Consider the following 24347-nt stretch of genomic DNA (forward strand, 5'->3'; position numbering starts at 1 on the left):
TCAGTGTATCTGCATTGAAGATCAAAGGTCAACCATAATGAGGTACTGCTGAGATATAAAGGTGCCTATAAAAACTTTTTAAAAGTCTTTATATTTTGCCTTTATACTAAAACATTCTACGCTTTAAAATTAAGCATACACACAAATTGGAAAAAAAGTATCTATATGGAGATGACACTAAAAAACAGCTGCTTATATTTGCATAGAACTTTTAAATAATTCACTCCTTCTGAATCTAAAGTAATTTGATCCTTTTGTCTGACATATTCTTATCCCCATTTGACAGATGAGGAAGGTGGACTTCAAGGGTTTAAATAAATTGCCCAAGCTCACACAGCCAGAAAGTGGCTAAGCTGAAATTGAGCCTTGCTTTGACTGGGTCTCATGACAGCGTCCTTTCCACCTCATCATTCGACACTGTAGGGAGCAGGGAACCTGGGGGAGGCTCCTCACCCTCTGCCAGGTCCTCCTGGAAGAGTTCGGTAGTAGTGGGTTGTCTTGTTCCAAGACAAGAAGTCCACATTCTGTCCAGTGTCCCACAGAGTGATTCAGCTGTAAGAATGAGTGCAAGCCAAGTGTGGGACTGTTAACTAGCCCGGACCCTCTCCCTCAGCCCTCCTCTATCCTTGACTTCCTCACAAAAATGTTAAGAAGAGAAGTTTTCAGCAGGTAGTATTGCCAGATAAAATATAGGACACCTAGTTAAATTTGAATTTCAGATAGGCAATAATTTTTTTTTAGTCTAAATATATCCCAAGTATTGCATGGAACATGTAATACTACGCTAAAAAAATGATTAGCTATTTATCTGAAATTTGAATTTAACTGGTGTGCTATATTTTTCTCTGCTAAATTTGGTAGCCCTATGAAGAGCGACAGAAGGAATCTTGAAGTTGGGAGGCAGTGTACTGCATAGTTAAGGGCACTGCCGGCCTGGCGGCCCTGGTCAGGATGCTCTCTCTGAGCACCCTCAGTGTGGCCTGGCTTTAGAATCAGAAGGGTGCTCTGGGCTTTGGAATCAGACCGCCTTGGGTTTGAATGTCGGCTCTGTCACTGAGCTAGCTCTGTGACTTTAGGCAAGGTATTTTACTTCTCTCTCCATTTCTCTTCTCTGTCAAATGGGGATAATAATGATCTCTACGGCATAATGCCAGCTCTTTGAGGAAAGCGTCCTTAGTCCCCTGCGTCTCGCCAGTGATTTCTACAATGCTGGCGCAGGGCAGGCCCTTAAGAAGTGTTTATTGATGTGAACTGCACAAGTCCCAGGACTGGGCGAAGGACATCTTCAATGAAGAACTATGAAGGCCTTAGAAACCACTTGTTTCAGTTTTCTCCAAATGAGTTTGTGAGGCCCAGAAAGGTTAAATGAGCTGCCAAGGTCACAAAACAAATTTGGTGGGAGCAACAGGGTGGAAACAATGGCTTCTAGACCAAGGGTCTTCCCAGGTGGGACCAGCTTACCCACCTCTGAGCCCTGCTGCTTCCCCTCTGTTAGATAGTCGCCAAGGTCCCTTTGGACCTAAGTCTATAACTATAACTCGGGGTTAAGGCCTTTATCCAAAGCAGGTTAACTAGAACTTTCTCCTCTGCCTGAGTGTTGAATATGCCTCTATGGCTGTCTGCCCAGCTCTCCAAGGTTTGTCTTGGAGACGAAATGTCATGGCAAACAAAATGGGTTTCCTCCTCTTCACTTGCCATATCAGTGACCACTAGGTTTAAGCTGGAAGAGAGATGAACCTCCTGGCCCCGAAAAATATTTATCTTGCCGTAGCAACAGGCACACAAAGATGTTACTCAGAGAGCATCTGAGGTCTGGGGAGGTCATGGGATTGGGTTCATGCCATGGACACAGTGCACTTCCCTTCTCAGGGTGGCAGTTCTGTCCACCAGGCATTTCTTTGGGAGCTCAGTTAAGCCCAAGGGTAAGCTACAAAGATCCTAGGTAGCACACCCTCATTTATCACATGTGCACGGGCAGCGAGTGCCTCTGATAGCACCACGTGGTGAATGCTGACTCTATTGGCTGCAGTAATGACCATCTTGCAAGGTGGAAGAAGCCCTTCAACATCCAGCTCTGTTGGCAATCCCACGATTCCTCAGCCATCCAGTAACAACCCAAGGCACTATTTACCAGGCTCCGTCGATTATCTGTGCCTGTGTTTGTCTCCTCAAGCCAAGACAACTCCCCTCCAACCCCCGATTAGTCAGTTCCACAGAGACTCACACAGCATCTCATTGCGAAGTGAAGCCATTGAGGCTCAAGACTTCTGCCAGGAGAAGACCTCTAGGGCTTAGGACGTCATTTTAAAGCCAAGCCCCCCGGGCTGCCCTACAGGACCTTTAGCATAGAGTGGGACAAGCACTGGGCTTGGACTCAAACCTAAGGGAAGCCATTTCTGCTCTGGGCCCTTTTTCCCATGTGAAGCTAGGGAGTTGAACGAGAAGTATTTCAGGTCCCTTCTAATGTGGACAGTCTGTGACTCTATCTGCTGGGTGTGGATGCAACAAAATGCACAAACCAATCCCTACACGGCCATGATGAGGAGGGCCGAGACAGGTGCTCTGCATAATTGAGAGGGCCCCCTCACCCTGCCCCTTTGGAACTTAATCATGGGATGTCCCTTCTTCATGGGATCACTGCCCCACATATTTATTTTTCCACACCTCCTTGGTGTCGGCAGGTAAAGTGACTCAGAGTTTCAGGGCTGCAGACAGCAGGTGTTTTCCCGCAACAGGAAACCTGGAGGGATGTTTTCTTTGACTCTGATTAAAGCTGCTGTTGCTGCAGGAGTTTTTGTAGAGACATACACACAGATGGTCTAGTTATTCTGACACCCAAAAGCCGCATAGCATCACCCTCGCTGCACTGACACTGAGATGCAAGTTGCAGGGCTGAGCCTCCCTCTCTTCTTGCTCTAGGGCAGAGACGAGCCCCAAGACTTCTAGGGGGAAAATCTTGCAAACTGATTCATTTTTAAAAAGAACTGTGGTGTGGGAGATCACACAGTGACTCCATTTGAAAAGAGATAAATCAACGTTTCCACTTTATAACTCGGGATTTTTGTGTCCTGGGTTTTTTGAAGAGGGTCTGGTGAAAGTTTGCCTTTCTTTGGAGGGGGAGGACCGTGGAAACAGCATTAGTACATCTGACTTGATCCTTAGTGTCCATGGACCCCAACTGTGTGAAATATCTACTTTCCCAGGCTTCATTAACCAATACCCGACCTCTTAGAGCAGTGCGCCATGGCGGACAAGGCCACTCTGCAGCCAGAGAGACCTGGGTTCAACCCCAGATCTGACACTTAGAGCTGTGGGACCTGAGGTAAATAGTTAACATGTTTCAGTCCCAGTTTCCTCATCTGTAAAATGGGGAGAACAATATCTCACACAGCTGTTGTAAAAATTAAATGAGACTAAAATGTCTAAAGGCCTAGAGCTATGCCTGGCACATTGCAGATGCCAGTAGTGGTCTTGCTGGACTGGGTGGGAACTGCTTTCTCTCACCCCCATGGTGTTGCAGGGCAGGTCAGGCTGTGTTCCCTCCTCCCAGCTGGGGAATACTCTGGTCCTTCCTGACAGAAGGGAGTAGGCCCAGTGGGAGAAGCAGACACTTTGAGTAGATGTAACACATTAGCCATTAAAATGATCAATTAGGTGACAGTGTTGAAACACTGACAGCTAGAATATTCCACCCACGTCTGGCTCTCATTTATCTCCCTCATGCCTAGCAGAGTGCCCAACACCTACTAAACACTCAATAAACTTTTGTTAAGTAAGTAAAGAGAAAGTGTTCACAAAATAAAATTTTCATAGAAAAAATTAGGACAAAATTGCAAGCACATTATGATTATAACCAGGTAATAACTACATCTATGTATGAACATAGATATACATTGGAAGGGAGCACAAACGTAGCATTGTGGGAGAAATGCCATTTCCATTTTCTTTAAAAATCTTGAATAATGTTTTAAAGTTACTTTAGTAAGAAAAATTCTAAAAATCAAGAAATGACCTTTACTTAAAAAGCAACAGAAACCCTGGCAGGCAGTGTGGGTGTGGAGTGGGGAGAGGAGCCCTCAGACGTGGGGCAGGATCCCAGCCCTGCCACTTCTAGCAGATCTTCTTGGGCAAATTCTCTCTCTGGGCCTCAGTTTCCTCCACTCTAAAAAGAGGGTAATAACCCATGTTCCACTCACAGGCTTAACCAGGGTGGTCTGCGAAAATGGCCTGGCCATGATTACTCATAGTTTCCTGCCATCTTTTCTGGTGGGTTCGTTAACAAGTTGGGGCCAGCTCTAAACTTCAGCACATCATTGCTGGCTGCTGCACCTTCAACGACAAAGGATCTTAATGCACCTACTAGAGGCAACCATCACCCTTCCAGAGGATGCAGTCGCCTCAGAATCAGACTCAAGCTGTTCCATTTCTTGCCTAGTGCCAGCTTTTAGGAGAGACAGAGTGAAGGTCTCAATTAAATCCAGTTGGAACTCAGCAGAAGGTGCTGGACGGGAAGAATAAAACAAAGTCTGCTACACTCATCCACACATGCGTGATTCCACAGGCGTTCTTTGAGACCAATGGACAATTTCAGCAAAACCCAGGCATCTGGCTGGGGAAAGGAACCACTGTGCAGAGCAAACCTTGAAGACTGGTCTTGATGAGCAACTGCAAGGCTTGTGCCACCGTCCAGCCTCCCATCTCCCAGGCTGGTGGGGAGGCATATGGAGAAGAGCTTGAGAGGTGGAAGAACACTCAGAAACCTTCTGGTCCAGTCCCTCACTGTACCTGAAGAGATCAAGTCTAGATGGGTGCAGGCACTCACCTGTTATCAGTGGTACCGGGACCAGCTTCCTGCTTCCCAGTCCAGTACTTCTCCCTCTCCCTCACGCTCCCTCATCCCACTTCCAACCCATGATTTCCTAGCTCTTCAGCAAGGTCTGTGCAGCTGAGCCCTCATTTGTGCTGTGGATGAAACGTGAATAAACGCATTCCTCACCAGGAGCTACAGTGCTCATTGTTGTTTAGAAATGGGGATGTATGGTGTCCAGGGAGGAGGCAGGCCATGCAAAGAGTCGTTGCAAGTTTTCTTGAGGGAGAATGCAAATGCAAATGAGTACAACCTTTTTGACAACATGAATCAAGAATCTAAAAAATGACCATTCCATTTGCCTCACTATTTCTGTTTCTAGGAACTTATCCTAAGGAAATAATCAGAGATAGAAACAAAGGCTGATTTGCAAAAATGGATATCAGAGCACAATTATATTTGCAAGAAGACTAGAAACAACCTAAGTATCTGACAGTGGGGGGTTTCTTATGTAAATTATAATACATCAGGCAGCTATTAAAATGACACTGTGGAAGAATGGCTAGCGACCTGGGAGAAAGCTCATGACACATATTAAGTTTAAAAAAGCAGAATATAAAACTGTATATGCAATATAATCCCAATTCTGTTTTTATGAATGCTTTGGGAGAAAAAAGGCTGGAAAGAAATATACCAAAATGTACACGTGATTAGTACTGGTTGTGTGACAGATATTTTATTTTTAACATTTCTCTGGATTTCCTCAATTTTTAAAAGATGAACATGCACTGATTTTAAACTCAGAGATAACTGTCATTAAGAAGGAGTTCTTGGATATTTTTGCATGTTATCTGACACAGAGACATAGAGCTAAGACCACAGACATGCACAAACACCATGTCCCAGGGTGATGGTACCCAGAGCAGACAAACTCTTGACTGGGGTTTGAGCTCCTTAAACCCCAAACCACTTGGAATCCTGCAGGTGGATCTCAGCTTGGGTCAGTTTCTCTCCCAGGGCTTGCAGGACCCTCCTCTGCCTGATTCAGACATTTCAGCCCTTGGCCCTGGTGCTTTGAGTTTTAACCCTTTCACTGAGGCAGCGTGCCTCTAAAATATTGAAACAACACAGCCTGGCAGCCACTCCCACCTCCCACGTTCATCAGCAGCCCTCTTCTCTAATGGTTCAGAGAGAGGCCTTGAGGGCAATGGAAGCTGCCTGGGGTCACAGAGCAAGGAAGCAAAGAAAGACCAAGCAGGGGTCATATGGGAGCAAGGAGACCCAGCAACGGTCGGGGGAAGGGAATGGGGCTGGGAGGGCTGGGTGGGCAAGCAGGGTGGAGAAAGGTCCTCCACTTCACAGCTGTGTAGGGGAAGAGCCCTCGTGAAGGGGACCCAGGAAAGAAATGGCCCAACGCTGTGTAGATATGACCACCCCACAAAGGTGCTCCTCACCCCATCCCAGCTGCCACTTTCTGGCCCCAGAGCTCCCTATTACCTTGTTGTTGGTGCCGACGTCCAGCAGGACGGGGAGGCACTGCTGCGGGTTGACCCCTCCGCATGCCGTGTACAGGGCCAGCTTGCCCACAGGGATGCCCATGCCATAACAGCCGAGGTCTCCTAAGCCCAGGATCCGTTCCCCATCAGTCACCACCACGGCCTGAAAAACACAGCAGGGTGCCATCAATCAAGGACAGCATCTCCTGGGACAAAGTGCTCGTTTTAACAGCCCTAGCACATCAGGCCTGACAACTGGACGTCCACTGCCTCTGCTGGGGGCTGAAACAGCCTGACTGGGATAAGGATTCATTCAGCTGCAGGTGGTGGGTCCTTCTCCCAACCATCCTCCCCTTTCTGACAGGCTGGTGAGAAACCCCACTGAGGTGAGATGACAGACACCTGCCCTGCATTCTGAGGTTCGGGTCGGGGCTGCAGCAACAGCTGGAGGGAAACGACGTCTGGTCACTCTCCCTCAAAGAAACTAAGCAGACACTATCAGCTTGAGATTTGGGAGGCAGGCAGGGAAGGACATAACGAAAAGAGTAACGAAAAACAAGTGTTCGTGCTGCTGCTACAACCCCATGGTTTAGAGACCAGTGTCAGTGCTCTCGGGCCTGCTCCTGGTATAATAAATCCAATTTGCAAAGGACATCTGTTAGGGTCACTATTTCACATGAAACCAGAAGGGTTCTCAAGCTGTCCTGGGATTACCTTTGTGTTTTGGCAAGTAATCAGAGGGTCTACTAGGTACCAGACATAGTGCTAGTTCCAGGCTTACCATTGTGAATTCACAGATGCTGTGAAGCTGATGACAGAAGTTATTATATGATTATGACAGATATTCATTTATTCATTCCTTCAATATATGTTGATGAAGCACCTACTTTGCATAAAACACTGTGCCAGATCCTGGGGGAGGGAGTATCAGTTTGCTCATCCATAAAAACAAGCATGTATGGACCCAGCCCTTAAAGAACTAAGTGGGGAAAAGAGAGATGGAACGCGTATATTTATAACCATGACTCTGGGAGGAAAGCGTGAGTGCAGTGGAACAGCACAAGGGCAGTGGAGATTGAGAGAAGGGAGAGTTACTTCCTGTAGGGTAACCCTTCATGGATGAGGGGATATGCATGCCAGACCTCAGACAGATGGAGAGCACTGGGGGTGTGGCTGGGGAGAAAGGCATTTAATGCAAAAGGAAATTAAGTCCAGGGTAGAGGTGGGGGGCATGTAGGCTGTGTGGGGGGAACAAAGAGCTGCAGGTCGCATGAAAGGAGAGAATGGAAAGTCAGGCAGGAGTGAGACTGTGAAGAGCCTTGAATGTAAGGCCAAGGAGAACCCCTCAGGGTGACGGTGAAGTTGTTTACTGGTCACCCCAACCTGCTCACCATCACTGGTCCCTACACCTTTAAATGAGTTAAGTTTAAAAGGCCACCCATTCCTCCACTGGAACCTGGATTTGGGTCAGGACTTAGGATCAGCTCTGAGCTATGAATGTCCTGATTGGCCCCAAGTGTTTGTCCATGGGCACCAAAAGGGGTCAGTTCGATGCATGGGATGAGGAGTTTATGATCCAGCACCCAAAGGGTCCATGGTGGGTCTCACTCCTATTCTCTCTCTCCAGGCGGGAGAGCACACAAGGGTTGGTGCTGCCTTTTGGTAGAAACAGGTACAGTACAGAGATTCTTAAAAACACCCCTCCGCTTCTGGAAAGGGGGCTCTGGAGAGTTTAACAGACCCATGAAGATCATGATATTTCCCCTTAGATTGGTCTCCTGCCTCTATGGAGAGTGCTCGAAACCGACACCTCATCTCATCTTCTCCACAGCCTGGCAGGGAGGAAGGTCTGAGATTGTTATCCCGTCTCACAGGTGAGCAAACTGAAGATCTAAGACCTTCATGTTCTATACATATTTGCTAAGGGGTAGCCATGTGCCAGGCACTCGTTTCTACATCAGTTATCTTAGAAAGATTAGATGACTGACCTAGGTTACCTTGCTTGTGTATGTGGCAGGTAGGGATTCCCATCAGACTTTGTTCCTGGTTCAGGGCTCTTTCTACCACCCCACTGGGCTGAGTCAAGCCACCTGTGCTCTTGGCAAAGTTCTGCCCTGCCTCAGTGTCACCCTCTCTGCGGCCTGGCTCTGATCTCCTCCTGGCAGCTCTCCCTGCTGAAGCCCGTGCCCTCAAGCAACCCCTGGGTGCCCCAACATTTCTTTACCACCTGTCCTAGTCAAAGCTTCCTTATTCTGGTTCCCCTCCTCTCAGAATTTCTCTCTGTTCAGGGGCAGAGAGTGACATGGAGTTAAACAGATGAAATCAGCTACTACTCCAGGGTGTTATTCCTACAACTCTCCGGCCTTTCAAGATGGTGATGGGGCCCTGCAGTGCTGCACTCCCAGCCTGGAAATGTCCAAGGGCACCCTACTGCATGCCTGGCTCCTCTGAAGGAATCAATGTCTCACCTTCATCTGTCATCCACTCTCAAGCCTACTGGGCTAACGGTTGGGTTATTGCAAAGATGAGACTGCTTGCCTCTCATCTTTCTTCCTTTCATTCTCTCCTACCAACCAATGTAGGATTCGTTGTATCAAAAGCCCTTTTTCATTATGCCATTCCCAGGCTCAAAGACCTTTAGTGACTTCTAACTATAGAATAGAGTCCAAAATGCTTAGCTCTTTAATGACCTGAATTCAATATACCTTCTGAAACTTATCTCGTGCTACTCATTGGCACAATTCCCTACTCTAGCCACAGTGGCCTCCTCACTCCTGCCAGATACATTCTGAACTCACCTATAATCTCTCACCCATCACATTCCTCTCTCCTAGAAAGTCCTTCTCTTTCTCCTGCAGTGCAAACCTTGCCCATTACAATTGACTGTGACTTCTCCTATCATACATCTAGCCTGTTCACCCTTCCTGTCTGCCTGCCTGGCTTCTGCAAATATTTATTAAGTACCTACTGCTTGCCAAGCCCTGCATAAGGTGCTACTTAAACATTTGATGGTGACAGCCTTGGGGTTCTTATTTAACATTTTTAAAAATGCAAATTTTATCTCATTAAACAGCCTAAAGGTTAATGGTAGGGGTTTTAGAGTTTGATAACCAGTATTTGAATCTAGGCCTTTGATAACATACTATATGTAATTTTTGGTAAACAGATAATTTTTCTGATAAATTTTCCATCAAATGGGGATAATAATAATATTTAAGTCATCAGGTTGTTGTAAACATGAAATGAATTAATGTACGTCTCCTTTCAAAACCAGGTGCCTTGTATAAAGTAAGTGATCAGTAAATGGTCACTGCTCTTATGATTATAACAATGATTATTATTTGGGGTAAAGGTTACACATTAGAATTTGCAATTGTTTAATCCTTCTCTAGTTCAGCATCACCACAGAAAGACCATGCAATAAATATCTATTAAATGAGTGAAAATAAAGGGATAGCAAAGGGACACCTTGGCAATGCAGCGTTTAAGAAAATCTGCCCATGCAAAGCTCAACAGCATTCTAACCTTGATATCTTCATCCATTCCGAGGGCTTCTACTGTCATCTCCAAGCAGATAACATTTATAGCTAACTATCTCCTGGATATTGCCACTGGGGTGTCTAATAATCTTCCCCAAATTCCCCAAGTCCTTAACCAAATGAATCCTCTTTTCCCTTTTTACTCCTTTTAAATCTTTTACTTGTGCTGTCCTCTCTCCCTCTGTAACCTCCAGGTTCAAAACTGTCTAATCTGCTTTGACTCCTCTCTGTCATTAGTCAACCACAACCAACTGGTCACCAAGTTCTGCCGATCTGAACTGCTCCAAATCTCTCCCATCAGTTCCGCGATCTTCACTGCTACTCCCTTGGATCAGCCCACTCCTCTCTCACTTGACCACTGCAGTGATCTCCTGACTGGTCTCTCTACTCTTGGATTCTCCCCGTTTCATTTCATTTTTCCGAAGCATGCCCAGGTTTGTCACTTTCTTGCCCCCAAATCTCCAATGGCTTCTGATGCCTATAAAATAAAGCTCAAACATCTTCAAGTGGCCTTCCATGATCTAGGCCCAATCTGCTCTTTGAATTTCCCCTTTCTCCACTCCATGCTCCATCCAAACTAAAATACTACTTCCAATCTTGTATAAGGTTTGTACTTTCTTGACTACATGCCATTTTATTCCTCAATCCCTATACCTTCTTGACTCAAATCCTACCATCCTTGCATGTCTCTAGGAACAGTTCAAAAGGCACCTCTTTCCATGAAGCTTCCTTTCTGGAAGTTATCATTGCCTCTTCTGAGTTCCCATAGTATTTTCCTCTCCCATCAGCCCACTTTGAGAATTTTCTTGACTGAAGAGAGCCACCTTGCCCAAAGTCACACCCCACTGTCAGGGCAGCAGCCCTCAAGCAACGACCAATGATGCAGGAGTCTGAAGGCCTGGCTCCCTTGCCCCAACTTGGGATGACTTTGAAGGGCCATCCCAGCTCCAGAGCCTCCTCATGCCCATGTCTTCCTTGCAACCTTACTCAGCCCAGCCTCTCCTCTGCTCTATCCTGCTTCCTTCCCTTCTAGAAGTGTTGATCCCAAGAGTACTCCCTAATATGCTAATCTCCATCTCAGAGACAGTTTTCCAGGTAATCCAGTTCTGACACTGAGTACAGAGGAGTTTAATGTATCATGAGCCTGTGCATGACAGGGAGGCACTTGGCACTAGAAATCTAGTGCAAGCTGAAATGCCCAAATGGCTGGTGCCCAGTGGCAGAGGATGCTCCCTTGGCTCCATTACCCAGCTGCACTCAGCACCTCCTCCCGAAGCTGTTGGGACTGGGATGAGGGAGAGATTTAGGAGCTTGGGAAAGCTGTTGGGGAGGAAAGGTATTCTCAGCTGAGCCTTCCTCCAGGCTCCGGGCAATGGCTGCTGTGAGAAAGTCAGGAAAGCAGCTTTGTAAATCTTTGTGATTTACACTGGACAGCTCTGAGCGGCCTGGCCCGCCTCCTCCTCCCTGAACAAGAGAGGCCCATGAAACTTCATGGGCCCTCCAGCCCTGGGCTTTGGCCTCGCTTCCCTCGCAGCCTGCCTCTCTTATATCTCCATTTGCAGTTCTGCTTTCTGGCTAGGAAACCTCAGAAAGTCTTTTTTTTTTTTTTTTTTTTGGTGAGGAAGATTAGCCCTGAGCTAACATCTTTGGCCAATCCTCCTCTTTTTGCTGAGGAAGATTGGCCCTGGGCTAACATCCATGCCAATCTTCCTCTACTTTATACGGGACACCGCCACAGCACGGCTTGATAAGCAGTGCATTGGTCCGCGCCCGGGATCCGAACCTGCGAACCTCAAGCCGCCAAAGCACAGCACGCGAACTTAAATGCTATGCCACCGGGCCGGCCCCCGGAAAGTCATCTTTTATCTTCTGTGTTGCTTCAGAAGCTCCTCCAGACCATCCCTCCCCTCCAGCCAAGCGGTCAAAAACATCAGGGGCCAAAGATACCTGTGCCTTGAAAAGCTCTGCCTCCCCTACTCAGCAGGTGGGGGGAGAGTGGCTCAGCAGCAGGACTTGGTGGCATCAACACTTATTTGTGGGTGACCACGGGCAAGTCACTTAACCTCAGCTTGTTCCTCTGAGAAAAGACACACCCTTAACCCATTCTTCAGGATTCACCTCAGGGGTTTCAGAAGCACTCCTTACTCCACTGTGATCACACTGACTGTGAGAATCAAACGAAATAATGAAAGGAAGCCTGTGTCAGCTCCAAAGTACCATGAAAGGGATAAGCGGAGAATCCCTACCTAGGTGGGGAGACCTTCCTCTCTTCTTTTTAAGGCAACTGAAGAAAACACATCAGTAAACAAGAAAAACTGCAGCGGGGAACATTCTGACCCTTTGAAAGGGTAGCCCTGGGGGAAGGACCCTCCAGTAAAAAGCTGGTTGGATGTCAATGGGGCAGGGTGGGAACTGGGGTAAAGTGGGAGCAGCCCGATCAGCCCCAATTGACTTGTTCACAGGCCAAATTATAGGCCCAATATTCAGAGTTCCTGGCTTTTCCAGAGAAGCCAGAAATCCAAGGGCTTTTTTTTTTTTTTTAATGAAATCTCCTGATTTTAAAATGTTGCCTACAAATTCAAAATTTTCAAAAACCACTGAGGGCCAAATCAGACATGTCTAGGGGCCAAATCCACTGGCTGCCCATTTGTAGCCTGTGATTCCCAGGTAAGGGGGCCCCTCCACGGCTGCCCTTAGGCCTCTGCAGTCTAGTCCCTGCACTGCTGTGCGTGCTAAGCCGCCTCTTCACCTCCAGCAACAACACCATTCCTTCAAGTGCCCTTCAGTGTTGTACAGACTTTATCATGGTTAATCCTCATGACAGGAAAACAAAGTTCAGAGAGGTTATCTGCACACATAGGTAAATGGAAGATTTAAGACCAGAACCCAGGTCTGTCTGATTGCAAAGCCAGGGCTGATTCTTCTCCATAGTTACTGGGACTAATCTCAAGGTTTCTCCAAAGTGAGACAGGAATAGAAAGTTGAGGGCAGAAGGTGTCCCTGGGCATGCACTCGTCCACTCTGGGGTACCGCCGGGCAATTGGTCAGCCAGTCACACTGTCTGCTCCTCATCTGCAGGCTCCTTTCTTTGGCAGCACAAACACAGAACTGTTTAGGGTCAGTCTCTCTGACTAGCTGTGAGCTCCCTGAGGCTGGGCCTGTACACCCTGTTGATCCCGGAGCCCCCAGGGAACTCTCGCAGAGCAGATGTTTACTAACTGGTTGTTGAATGCAACTGATCTGCTCACATAACTCACGCTTTCCCTAGAGGCTCTGGATGTCTCTCTTTATTTGAGGCCTGCTTCAGTCCCACCTCCATGGTCACCCCAAAGCTCCTATTTCCCTCCCTCTAAAATCACAGCAGTTACTGTCTCCGTCTCTCTGGTAATTAGCACTTAGAATTTAGAAGGTTCTCAAAATATGTTTGTTGAAGTCAACAGATATTTAGCAGCTAACATTCTATTTTGAATTCATATCTTGGTTTCCCAACTCGAACGAAGCAATTTGGGGTCAGGGCCTGCGTTTTTCTCATTCTGCATTCCCTGAAGCAGGGATCCGGGTGCAGTTTTGTAAGTTGTGCCTTGACAAGAGGAGCAATTGGGACCTGAGATCCAGCCCATGAACCCCTCACCAAGCCCCTGGGCCAGCCTGGAGGAAGGAGTGCCTTTTTCTTACTGGTTAAGTGGGCGTGTGTTTTTGTCATTCTTGCTAATGCCTCAGAACTTGCACAAAGGCACCATACGTGTTAGTGGAGACCCCACTTCTCCGCCCCCGTCACAGTATGTGGAACATGGAAGATGCTCATCACCTCTGTTGACTGAGTTCATTCAACTCGGTAAGCATCTACTGAGCGCCTACAATGTACAAGGTTCCACTGTGGTGGAACTACCCAGGAAGGGCGGAAAGATTAGTTTGCAGGACCTCAGCAGCACGTCCCCGCAGGGCAGGCTGGAGTTAACCTCCCACTGAGTGAGCTGGTTTCCCTTAATTATAGATTCATCCTAGACATGCCCTGAAAACTTGCTTCTTCTGGGACTGGGACCAAAACCTGCAGGGCCAACGCAGGGCCAAGGCTTGCATGTAACTGGAGTCTAAGCAGATAAGCAGGAAGGAGAAGCACAGGGCAAAATCACACCCAGACTGAGGTGTACGAAATGAGCTCTTCACCATGGCCGGCACTGAAGTCCAAGGACCTTGGCTGTGGCTGCAGCCGTGCTCCTGAGATCCAAGGTCCTGCCCCACCTGCTCTGGTTCTGAATGTTACCACTCCCCCGAGAGGGCCAGAGTGGGTGGGACACAAACAGAGGTGGGGGGAGAGAAGCTGCATTTGGAGCCCGGTGGAGACAGGTGGCTCAGGGAACTGGCAGGGACGGAGGGAGGGAGGGAGGCCCTGGAGAGGAAACAATACTGAGTGCCACAGCCTCCCAGTCGAGGCAGGGTGGTGCGAGCATTGGCCCTGAGCATTAGAGGTACTAATACTGTGCTCCGTCAGCTCCAGCCCCTCGCAGCTCGGGTGTCAGGAGTGCCCTCACCAAGCAGCCAGCAGATGTTTTGCATTTTTGCTTCACCCATTTTGTCTGCAGAAGTGACAACAATCTTACTTAGATGGCAGAGCCCCTCATACTCTTCCGTAGAAGTCCCTATGACAGGAGGAGACCCGGGGATGTAGCCAGAGGCTAACTAATTTCTACAGAGCTACATGTTTTGTATTTTAAAATTAACACAAATTTTGCACTCTATATTTCATCCTGTTTATTATATAAAAATGTTTTCTCCTTAAATGTTTTGAGTAAAACTGATACTCCAGGAATAAGTGCCAGGTTTATTTTGTCACTCTGCATATACATCCCCCTACCCACCCACACACTGCTGTGTGCACCCAGGTGTGACGGTATTGTTCATCATAAGCTTTTTCTCTTGTGCAAAATGTCCCTGTCCTACATCCCAGTCTCTCTAATGCCTAAGTGTCCAGACTCTACCCCTCAGTTCAAGGGCCTGTTCCAATGTCACCTCTCCCATGAAGTCTTCCCAGATTCCCCTCAGGCTAAAAGAAATCTCTTTGAACAACCTCAGCTCTTTCTTTGTGCCTGTTTATCAAGTTCCATCTTGTTCATCTTCTGTGTCTCTGTCTTATTTTCCTTACGAAAAGTCAGCTACTTGAGAAGAGGGTCTATGCCTGATGTTCCCCTGTACCCACCATGGAAACTGGCACTGAATATTCAGTAGGTACTCAATATGTGCTGAATATATCTTCAGACTATTGTTACTACTACTCGCAATAGCAAAGGGCAATTTCACACGGGTGCCTGGTTAATGCAAACCTCTGCTCCTGGTGCGTTCATGCTTGGCTGTAACAGGTCTATGGTCTGGGCCTGGGAAAGGGGTGCAGCGTCCTGCCTTCAGTGTTGCAATGGCTCGTTTTATAGCCGGGAACGACTCTAGTCCAGGCTGAATGGATTCACCAAATAATAGAACAATAGCAAAGAAAACAGGATCATACCTTAATATTGTCTTCTGGCCAAGAGTTCAGCATTGTTGCAAGGTGGCCCTTGTCATGAATGGTGATAAACAGCCCACTAGGAGAAACAAGACACGTACATACAGAGAAACCAGGCAGTCAGACCAGGAACAGAGCAAAGAACACAGGTACCGTGTATCATTGCATCACGTGTATCACTGCCCACAGGCCTGGGAAGAGGGGTCCCTGCCCAAAGCCCCCCGAGTTTACTGGGCCCTGCCCTGGTCCTCCTTTAACTGCTCCTCTCCACAGGGAAACGAGTCCACAGGGCCAAGGGATGCACCCATCTGGAGCCTGCACCCTCCCTTTCTCCATCTAGACCAAACACACAGAACTCCAGAATTCTCTGAGTGGCTCCGAGGCTGCTTCCAGGGACTGTGTGGGCTTCCTCTTTGGGTCCTTCCTTCCAAGTACAGACCACACTGTGGTGGGCGGATCCCTAACCTGGGGCTGTGAATGGAAATTGGACATGTGGTTTGGGGTGTCCAGACACATGTACATGAAGCACCTTGCAGTGGGGGATGGAGCTGGGGATGGGAAGAAGGATGGGCTGCCAGCTGTGAGCCAGATTCCTCTGCACCAACAGAGTCTGAGAATTCTCAATTCAAACTTGGCCTTCCAGACCATCGTGAAGGTATATTTGTAAAGGCAGGAGGATGGAACACATTTTACTTTACAGTTTATTAGCTTGATTTAGAACTTTCAATGTTTTGACCTATGTGTGTGGACCTGAGTCTTCTGCCCTGGGATCAGATGTGAGGGAATATGTGTACCTGGCGTGGGGGTGGGGTGCAGAGGATGGCAAGTTAGCTCGTGCCACTTCCTTCTTCTCCCTTTTTGTCCAATGCACCTAAGAGAGAGGATCCTTTTGCTTATAAAGTGCCAGGGTCAAATGCTCAATCTGTTTGGCCAATGTGAGTGGCTGGGGAGCTGTAGGAGAACAGTTCCCTGTTCTAATTGCTCTGGCTAAATCAGAGAGGACTTCCAAAAAATGCTTTGTATGGTTTCATGGGGTGCTCAGATTTTGGATCCATCATTTCAACCATGCCTTAGTCAACGCTGTAAACACCCTTGGCCTTGCTCTTTGATCTCATAAGTCTTGTAAAACCCCCAAACCCCTGGATAAACCCATTTTCTGCAACCTGTGTGCCTCCACCCAGGCAGCCCAAGGTAGATGGAGAAAATCCTACCACTGATTTGTGTCTCTGGTTTATTTTCCTCATGAAAAGTCAGCTACTTGAGAAGACTGACTGGGAAGACCGACTGGGAAGACCGACTGGCACCACCATAAAGTCATCACTGTTAACCCACGTGGACTTTCAACACTGACCAGTCTTCGTTCTTTCCGTGTTTCTCTGGTTAAAATCCATTCTTCCCACTCTTTGCAAAGACTACTTTAAAATTCTCTGTTCTCAAACCTCCAACTGCCTCACCTCTCTCCCTCCTCCCACCACCATTCCCTTAGTGACCTTGCCTCTGATGGCACATGAAACCTTGGGATGGTGTCTCTGTCAGCTTCCCACCACCAAGCCAATGAACTTCTGCGTCTGCAGCCAATCCCTTCATTCCTCCTCTTCCTGGGAATACTGCAGAGCCTTACACTGTTGATTATCCCTTGTCTCTCTCTCTCACTCACTCTACTAGACTTTCCATTAATTTCTCATCAGCCCAAAATATGCCCAAGTCTTTATCATCTTAAAAACTTCTGGCTTCTGGTAGTGACAGAGTTGCTTGGACAGAATAACCTTTCTTCAGATAACAATGAGAAAATTATTAATTTTTTAATAATTTATATTATGTTATAAAATTTGGATATATATATATATACACACACACATATATATACACTTGTATTTTAAAGCAATGGAGGTTGGCCAAAAGCAGGCCAAAACTGGAGGGGAATCTACTTATTGAAATTTGCAAATTTGCAGCTTTTTGCCTGAGGGCAGTCTAGTCTGCAAGCAACTTCGAGCAGCAGAAACCCAAAGCCTTACTAGTTTGAGGTATCAGAGAATGGAGTTGGGGCCGGAAGAGCAATCAGGAAGTGAAGGGAGAAATTCTGGAAGGGAAGGAGTTGCAAGAGAGGATGAACCCCCAAGTCCGTGTATAAAACCCACCCAAATCATTGGCTGACCACCCAACTCTGCACACACGAGGGCCTGGCAAACAAAGCTGTGGCTCGAAACTGATAGAACTGAGCAGAGATTTCACTTGCTGCCAATTAGCAGAGACAGAGTTTGGAATTTGAGTCCAGCCAAGTTAACTCCCTCCTAGAACAAAAATTACTCTTCTGAGAAACAAAACTGAATCCAGAGTCCAAAAAATCCATGGTACATAGAGGGCCCTTATGATATTCTGCTTACTTTATATATGTTAGACATTTTCCAAAATAAAAAAATGTAAACAAAATAAAACAACAAAAAACACCACCAAACCCCAAACTATTCGTGACTTCCACAGTCCTTGCCAAGACTGTTCTTTCCCTCTCCTCCCTCCCATACCCAACCTTCTTAAAAACGTTGTCTACACTAGCTGCTCTATTTCTTCATCTCCCATTGCACTACGTCTTTTCTCAATATCATGCTGCCCAAACTGCTCTTGCTGGGGCCACCAATGACTTCCACGTCCCTAAATGCAATGGAGCTCTTTAGTCCTCATCTCCTTTGGCTTCTCAGTAGCATCTGACACTTTTAACCACTCGCCACCCAACCTTTGGCTTCTGTGACTCTATTCTCTTTCAGATTTCCTTTCCTCTCTGGCTGCTCCTCCTTAGTCTCCCACGCTGGGTCATAGAGCTACTAGGTGTTATAGTTCCTAAAAAATGTGTACTATCCCACTTGCCTTCTTACTCTTATTCTTTCTTTATGTGATCTCATCAGTGCCCAAGGCTTTTGGGCAATGACTCTCAAATATCTGTAGACCAGTTTCTCATCTTTGGCACTACTGACATTTTGGGTTGGATAATTCTTTGCTGTGAGAGGTGGGGCTGTCCTGTGCATTGCAGGATGTTTAGCAGCATCCCTGGTCTCTATCCACTAGATGCCAGCAGCACCCATATCCTCTTGTGGCAAACAAAAATGTCTCTAGACAGGCAAATGTCCCCTGGGGGGCAAAGTTATCCCTGGATTTAGAGTCATTGTTCTACATCTTTGTATTTAACTGCCTTGCTGACACCTCCCTTTGCATGTCTCAAAAGCACTTCAAACTTAACACGTCTAAAACCAAATTCATGATCTAATCTTCCAGCACTATGACTCAAAGACAAGACAAAACAAAGACCTTAGACAAAGCTGATTCTCTTCCCTTGCTCCATTTCTCAGTGAAAATTACCCCCATACATCTAGTTTAACAATCCCAAACCCCTAGAATCATCCTTAACACTTTCCTCTCCTCTTTTATACAACCCACTGCCAAGCCCTTCAATTCTACTTTCTTTCTTTCTTTTTTTTTTTTTGTGAGGAAGATCGGCCCTGAGCTAACATCTGCCAATCCTCCTCTTTTTGCTGAGGAAGACTGGCCCTGGGCTAACATCCATGCCCATCTTGCTCTATTTTATATGGGACGCCGCCACAGCACGGCTTGACAAGCGGTGCGCTAGTGCACGCCTGGGATCCGAACCAGCGAACCCCGGGCCGCCACAGCGGAGCGCACGCACTCAACCACTTGCACCACCAGGCTGGCCCCAATTCTACTTTCTAAATAGCTCCTGGTTCATACACTTCTTTCATCCATAACATCACCTCCTTGGTCAGGCTCCTGATATCTCTTCCCTAAGGTGCCACAATAACTTTGTAACATTCCCTCTTGTCTATCTTCAGTCTATTTTCTATACAGTAGAAAGAATGATGTTCTTTTTTTTTTTTTTTTGCAGGGGAAGATTCGCCCTAAGCTAACATCTGTTGCCAATCTTCCTCCTTTTTTCTTCCTTTCCCCTCCCTAAAGCCCCAGTACACAGTTGTGTATAATTGTAAGTTCTGGTTCTTCTACGTGAGCTGCCGCCACAGCATGGTTACTGACAGACGAGTGGTGTAGTTCCACGCCCGGGAATCGAACCTGGGCCGCCAAAGCAGAGCGTGCTGAACTTTAATGGCTAAGCCATCAGGGCTTGCTGGAAAGAGTGATGTTCTTGAAATCAAAGTCTTACTATGTTATTCCTTGTTCTAAATATCCTTCATGTCTTCCCATAGCTCTTAGAATAAAAACCAAAGTCTTTAACATGGCCTACCTGCAAGACCGTTTTCAACTTCACTTCATCCTTACTTCCTTCCGCAGTCATCAGCCACACTGGCCTTCTTTCCACTTCTCCATGTGCCATGGTCTGCTTACCCCAGGGCCGGTTCACATACTGTTCCCTCTGCCTGGCATACCCTGCCTCTCCTCACTCTTTGTTTAATTAATTCCTACTCATTCTTCTGATGACTTCCAACTCAAAGCTAAGGCTCCCTATAACATATTTTCAAAGTACCCCATCCCTATGTACACAAACTTACCACATTTATTTGTGTGGCTATTTGGTTAATATATTTTCCCCCCATTAGACTGTAAGCATCACAACAAGGTCTGCAATTATTTTATTGCTGTTGTTGTTCACCACTGTATGCCCAGGCTTAGTCCATAAACGGATGCTCGATGCATAATTTCTGAATAAGTGGAGAAGTGAATAAGTGAACTATGATGACGATTGAAGGTTGAGGGATGAGGATGAAGGCTGTTGAATAAAGTTGAAGTGAAGGATACTTTCATATGTGCTATGTTGTATCATGCTCAAGGGGTCATTGTGCTGGGCTGGGTGGTGCTGGGTTGTGCTCTGTGGCTTGGACTGGGGAAATGCACATAAGAAGGCAGGTGGACAGACCAGGGAAGAAGAAAATCCCAGAGCCTAAGACTTGGGGGTTGCCAGGCTCTTTCCATCACATTGATGTGGGGCAATGTGGGTGTTTGAATTAACGTACTCCTAAGGTTTGAGAGCAAGTTCCAGGTATTTGATGTGCCATTCTGAAACAACCATGGGGCGCTCAGTCACATCAATCAAGACAAAAACTAAGCATCAGATTGCCTTCTTGGGACTTGTTTCTAACGATCATCTCTAGGCAATTTGAGTTTGGAAAATCACACTGTGTTGGTAACAGTGAACTTCAAGGACTGCCCTGGATCAGAAAAGCAGTTGCATGTGGGCATCCTGAAGTTTAAATAAGGGTACTTGCCTTGGTGGCAGAGAAGGGTCAATGGGCCAAGCTGAGCCCATAAGCCTGGAACCTTTGAAGAATCACCTTCTCTACCTCCAAACCAGCTGCTGCTCTGAGGCACGGCCTGAGGAAGTCTTATTAGGGGGGTATCTTTGCCAGTTTCTATGTCTCCATAGCTACAGTTCTAATAGCCATAGCAATTTCCCCCCAGGTCATCCAGAGCTAGTAACATGGAACAATAATGCTAACAAAGAGGCTGATTCTCCTGAGCTGGAGGAACCAGGTCCCAGCCCCAGGCTCACTGATGACTCACCAAGTGACCTTGGAAAAGTCATTTACCCACAGTAATTAATCCCAATGATGCATTCCTGGCCTCTTGAAGCTCTTAACCCTGCCCTGTTCTGGAAATGTCCCTCACTCAAACAACTCTGGTTCTCAACATCCCCCTTACCAGATAGAGGTTTACTAATAAAACTTAGCAAAAAGCTCACGTATTAAGGGGTAAGATCCAGGCACTATTTTAGACCTTAGCAAAGCTCTGGTGTGGTTAATTCTAAATACAGAAAAAGTGTGATTACAGAAATTATCTGGTACATTAAAATAGGCCCTCTTTGTTGAAGATATGGAGAGGGAGGAGGGACACTAAAAATGAATATTTTTACATTTAAGTTCAAACTACTAAAATTCCAAAAGACCCTTTTCTCTCTTTTTTGCTATATAATTTTACGTTCTGCAGAGATCACACTGCAAAAATAACACCTTTTGAAGCGCATTAAGAGCTTTTAATCACTTCTCAAAGCGCTTTTCCATCTATTATGCATATTGTAGCTACAAATGATCCCAAAAGGATTGCTCTGGATGGGGATTTCAAGATATCTAGTCCAAAGATCTCATTACACAAATGAAGACACTGAAGTCCAGAGAGGTGAAGTGACTTGTTAGAGGTCACACAGCTCATAAGCAGCAGAACCTGCTTGAACCATGGTCCTGAGTCCAGTGCTCACTCCACTGACCCAGGCTGCTGTTCTCTCCGGGGCTCTAGTTCCCGACAAACAGCTAGTGGTGCACAGTGAAATGTACCAAACAGAGATGTGCACTGGGGCCACTAATGAAATTTCTTTGATGCATGTTAGAGAGCAAGTAAAATGTGCAGCGGGAGGTATTATGATAATAAGCAAATGGATTACAGGTTCCAGCAGGATCCTATGGGGGTCTCTGGCTCATTCACCCATTTCCTGGCAGAACTGCATTTAGACCAGCCCAGAAAGAAGATACTCCCAGGGAAGAAAACCTCTTGAATGCCCTGAGCAACATATTTTCAGGTTTAGCCACTTGTCACTCAGGGGACACTGTTTTCTCCAGCAGTACCTGTGATGGGGTTGGTTCTTATCTCTGCTTCCTGAGGTTCTGATCAAGTGAGGAATGCTGCCACTCACTCCTCTGCATTCCATCCTTCAGGAAGAATGTCCAGGCCGTGGGAGGTGCTCCTACCTACACCTGCTTAGTCTCACCCCGAGACCTCAGACCCACAGGAATTCCTGAATGGGGACTGTCAAGCGACTTCCAATAATACCAAGCGCTGAAAGTGATGAGGCTGCAGCTGACTCAAGTGATGTTTTAGAGAAACGGCAGGCGGCAGGCAGCACATACTAGGGGTTAAATGTGTGTGCTTTGCAACCACAGCACCCAGGCTCAGAGCCTGCCTCTGCTACTCACTAGCTACGTGGCCTGGGCAAGCTACTCCCCTTCTTCAAGCTTCAGTTCCTCATTTGTAAAATGGAGAACGTGACATCAGCTGCTTCATACCTTTGTTATAAAGATTAATTAAGACAATGCATATAAAAGAGCTTATGACAGCCTCTTCTGGCACTCAGTGAGCACTCAGCAAATGGCATCTCTTAGCATTGCTGAGTTAGCTTAGTGGTTAAGAGTACAGGCTCTGGAGTCAGACCCCCTGGGTTCCAATGCTGCCAAAATGCCCAGTGAGGTACCTGGCTCAGAGTAAGTGCTCAGTAAATGTTAGCAGCTAATTATTAACTCATAAACTAGAATTATACCAAGTCAATGTGCACATTTGTCAGGAGCCATGATTGACAGTTATATGTGCCTTTGGTGAAACAGGAAGGCAGTCACAGAGTTTGGCAGAAAATCTTGCATTATGTGGGTCATGGAATGGCAGCAAAATAAAAGGGTCTTTGGTGACGCACAGTTGGGACTAAATATTTTCCATGTTCCCTGCAAGAGCTAATATTCAATGAGAGTAAGATCAAGGCCAGCCTGAAAGGGAAAACAAGCCACAAAAGTGCAATATTCATGCATTCAACTCAATCATATATTCATTCATTTATTCACTCACCCTTTCATTCACTCCTTCATTCATTCATTCCTCCATCCCTCCATTCATTGATTCAATAGTCGTGTTTGAATATCTCTGTTCCAGGGACCCTGTTAGGCCCTTTATGTACACTGTCTTAATTCTCATGCAGCACTATCAGGTGAGCATCATCACCATTCTATAGATGCGATTAGAGGTAGAGACGTAAAAGTAGAGGTGAGATTCAAACACAGGTCTCCTGGATCCCAGAAACACGGCCCCTGTAGGTGTGTGATCTGGGGCACATCACTTCATCTCTCTATGCCTTAGTTTTCTCGTCAGTAAAATGGGAACAAAGGCTTCTCCATTATGAGCAACAGTGAGGATCAAACAAGGCAAGTTCACAAAAATGCTGCACACTGTAAAGCCCTGTAGACACACAAATCTTAATATTTGTCTGACCTTGTCCAATATGGTGAGTCTGAGAAGGGATGTTAAAGCTTGCTCTGAGAACACATCCTCTCTCTGCTTTCCTGGTGGCCCTTTGCGGATGAATGGGGCAGTGATGTCGGTGCCAAAGAGCGCTCTATATTCCACACTGGGTCTTTTTCAATCTTCTCCCCCCTTCCCCAGAATGAGTGATGCCCCATGACGCACTGCCTTTGACAGCTGGTGTGATGTTATCATCCTGCTCTGAGGCACAAAGGGAGACAGGAAGGTGGGAAGCTCCAGGAAGCCCTGGGCTGGCTCTGCTGAGACAGAGGCATTTCCAGCTTTTGAGTGAATTATAGGCTGCCCCGGGGAGCCCAAGGCGCTGAACATCCTGCAGTGAGCCACAGTAACCTGAGCATTCATCAAGGCTAATGACTCCTCTGAGTAATTAGAACAGAATGTCCTTCACTGCTCCTGGTGCCGTGAAGATGGGCATCTTGGATGGAGGTACTTCGGGGAATCTCTAGCTGTTAATAGCCATTAACTGGAACAGGAAAAAAACAAAAATAATTTTGGCCACTGATTACTTCCCCCAAGTTTTTCCTGTTTATTTCAGGGAAGCAATTTTGGAATTTGAGGGAAGAAAAAAAAATATATAGCAAATATGGCAAGCTGCCAACCTATGGGATCCAGGGCTTAAATGAATATACACTCTGCTTTATATAACATACAGCATATTCCTGACAAATTGTGAGCAAATAAAATATACATGCCAACAATTATATTGTATGTCTACCTGGGAGGTTGCTGTTTAAAGGGAACCTGCAGAGAATTGTTGGGGAACATAAATCACTGTTCTCTGATTTATGGCTTTCACAAGTTTGGACTTTCCTACTTCAGTTTCTAGAAACAGAACCCAGGTTCTCTCTTAGCTGATGTTTGGTCCTCAGGGCCCACTGACCAAAGCTGAGAAGGAGCGGCCAGAGAAGTGGGGTGGCCCCCTCCTGCATGGAGCTCTGGGGTAGTGTGTGGAGAAGAGAAAGGATGGATTCATG

The 24347-nt window shown here is 46.6% G+C and overlaps 1 protein-coding gene across 1 annotated transcript in view; it reads right to left on the reverse strand.

Annotated features, from left to right (window-relative positions):
- Positions 1-24347, reverse strand: part of ME3 (malic enzyme 3) — a 181860-nt gene that overhangs the window by 47798 nt on the left and 109715 nt on the right. The window contains exons 4-5 of the mRNA XM_014790396.2: positions 15343-15418; positions 6305-6466 (exon numbers count right to left, since the gene is read on the reverse strand). Of these exons, the coding sequence (XP_014645882.1) occupies positions 6305-6466; positions 15343-15418 (238 nt within the window). The remainder of the gene's footprint in view (positions 1-6304; positions 6467-15342; positions 15419-24347) is intronic.

This window comes from Ceratotherium simum, chromosome 7, assembly GCF_057802395.1.
Source record: "Ceratotherium simum simum isolate JZ-2026a chromosome 7, ASM5780239v1, whole genome shotgun sequence".
NCBI lineage: Eukaryota > Metazoa > Chordata > Mammalia > Perissodactyla > Rhinocerotidae > Ceratotherium > Ceratotherium simum.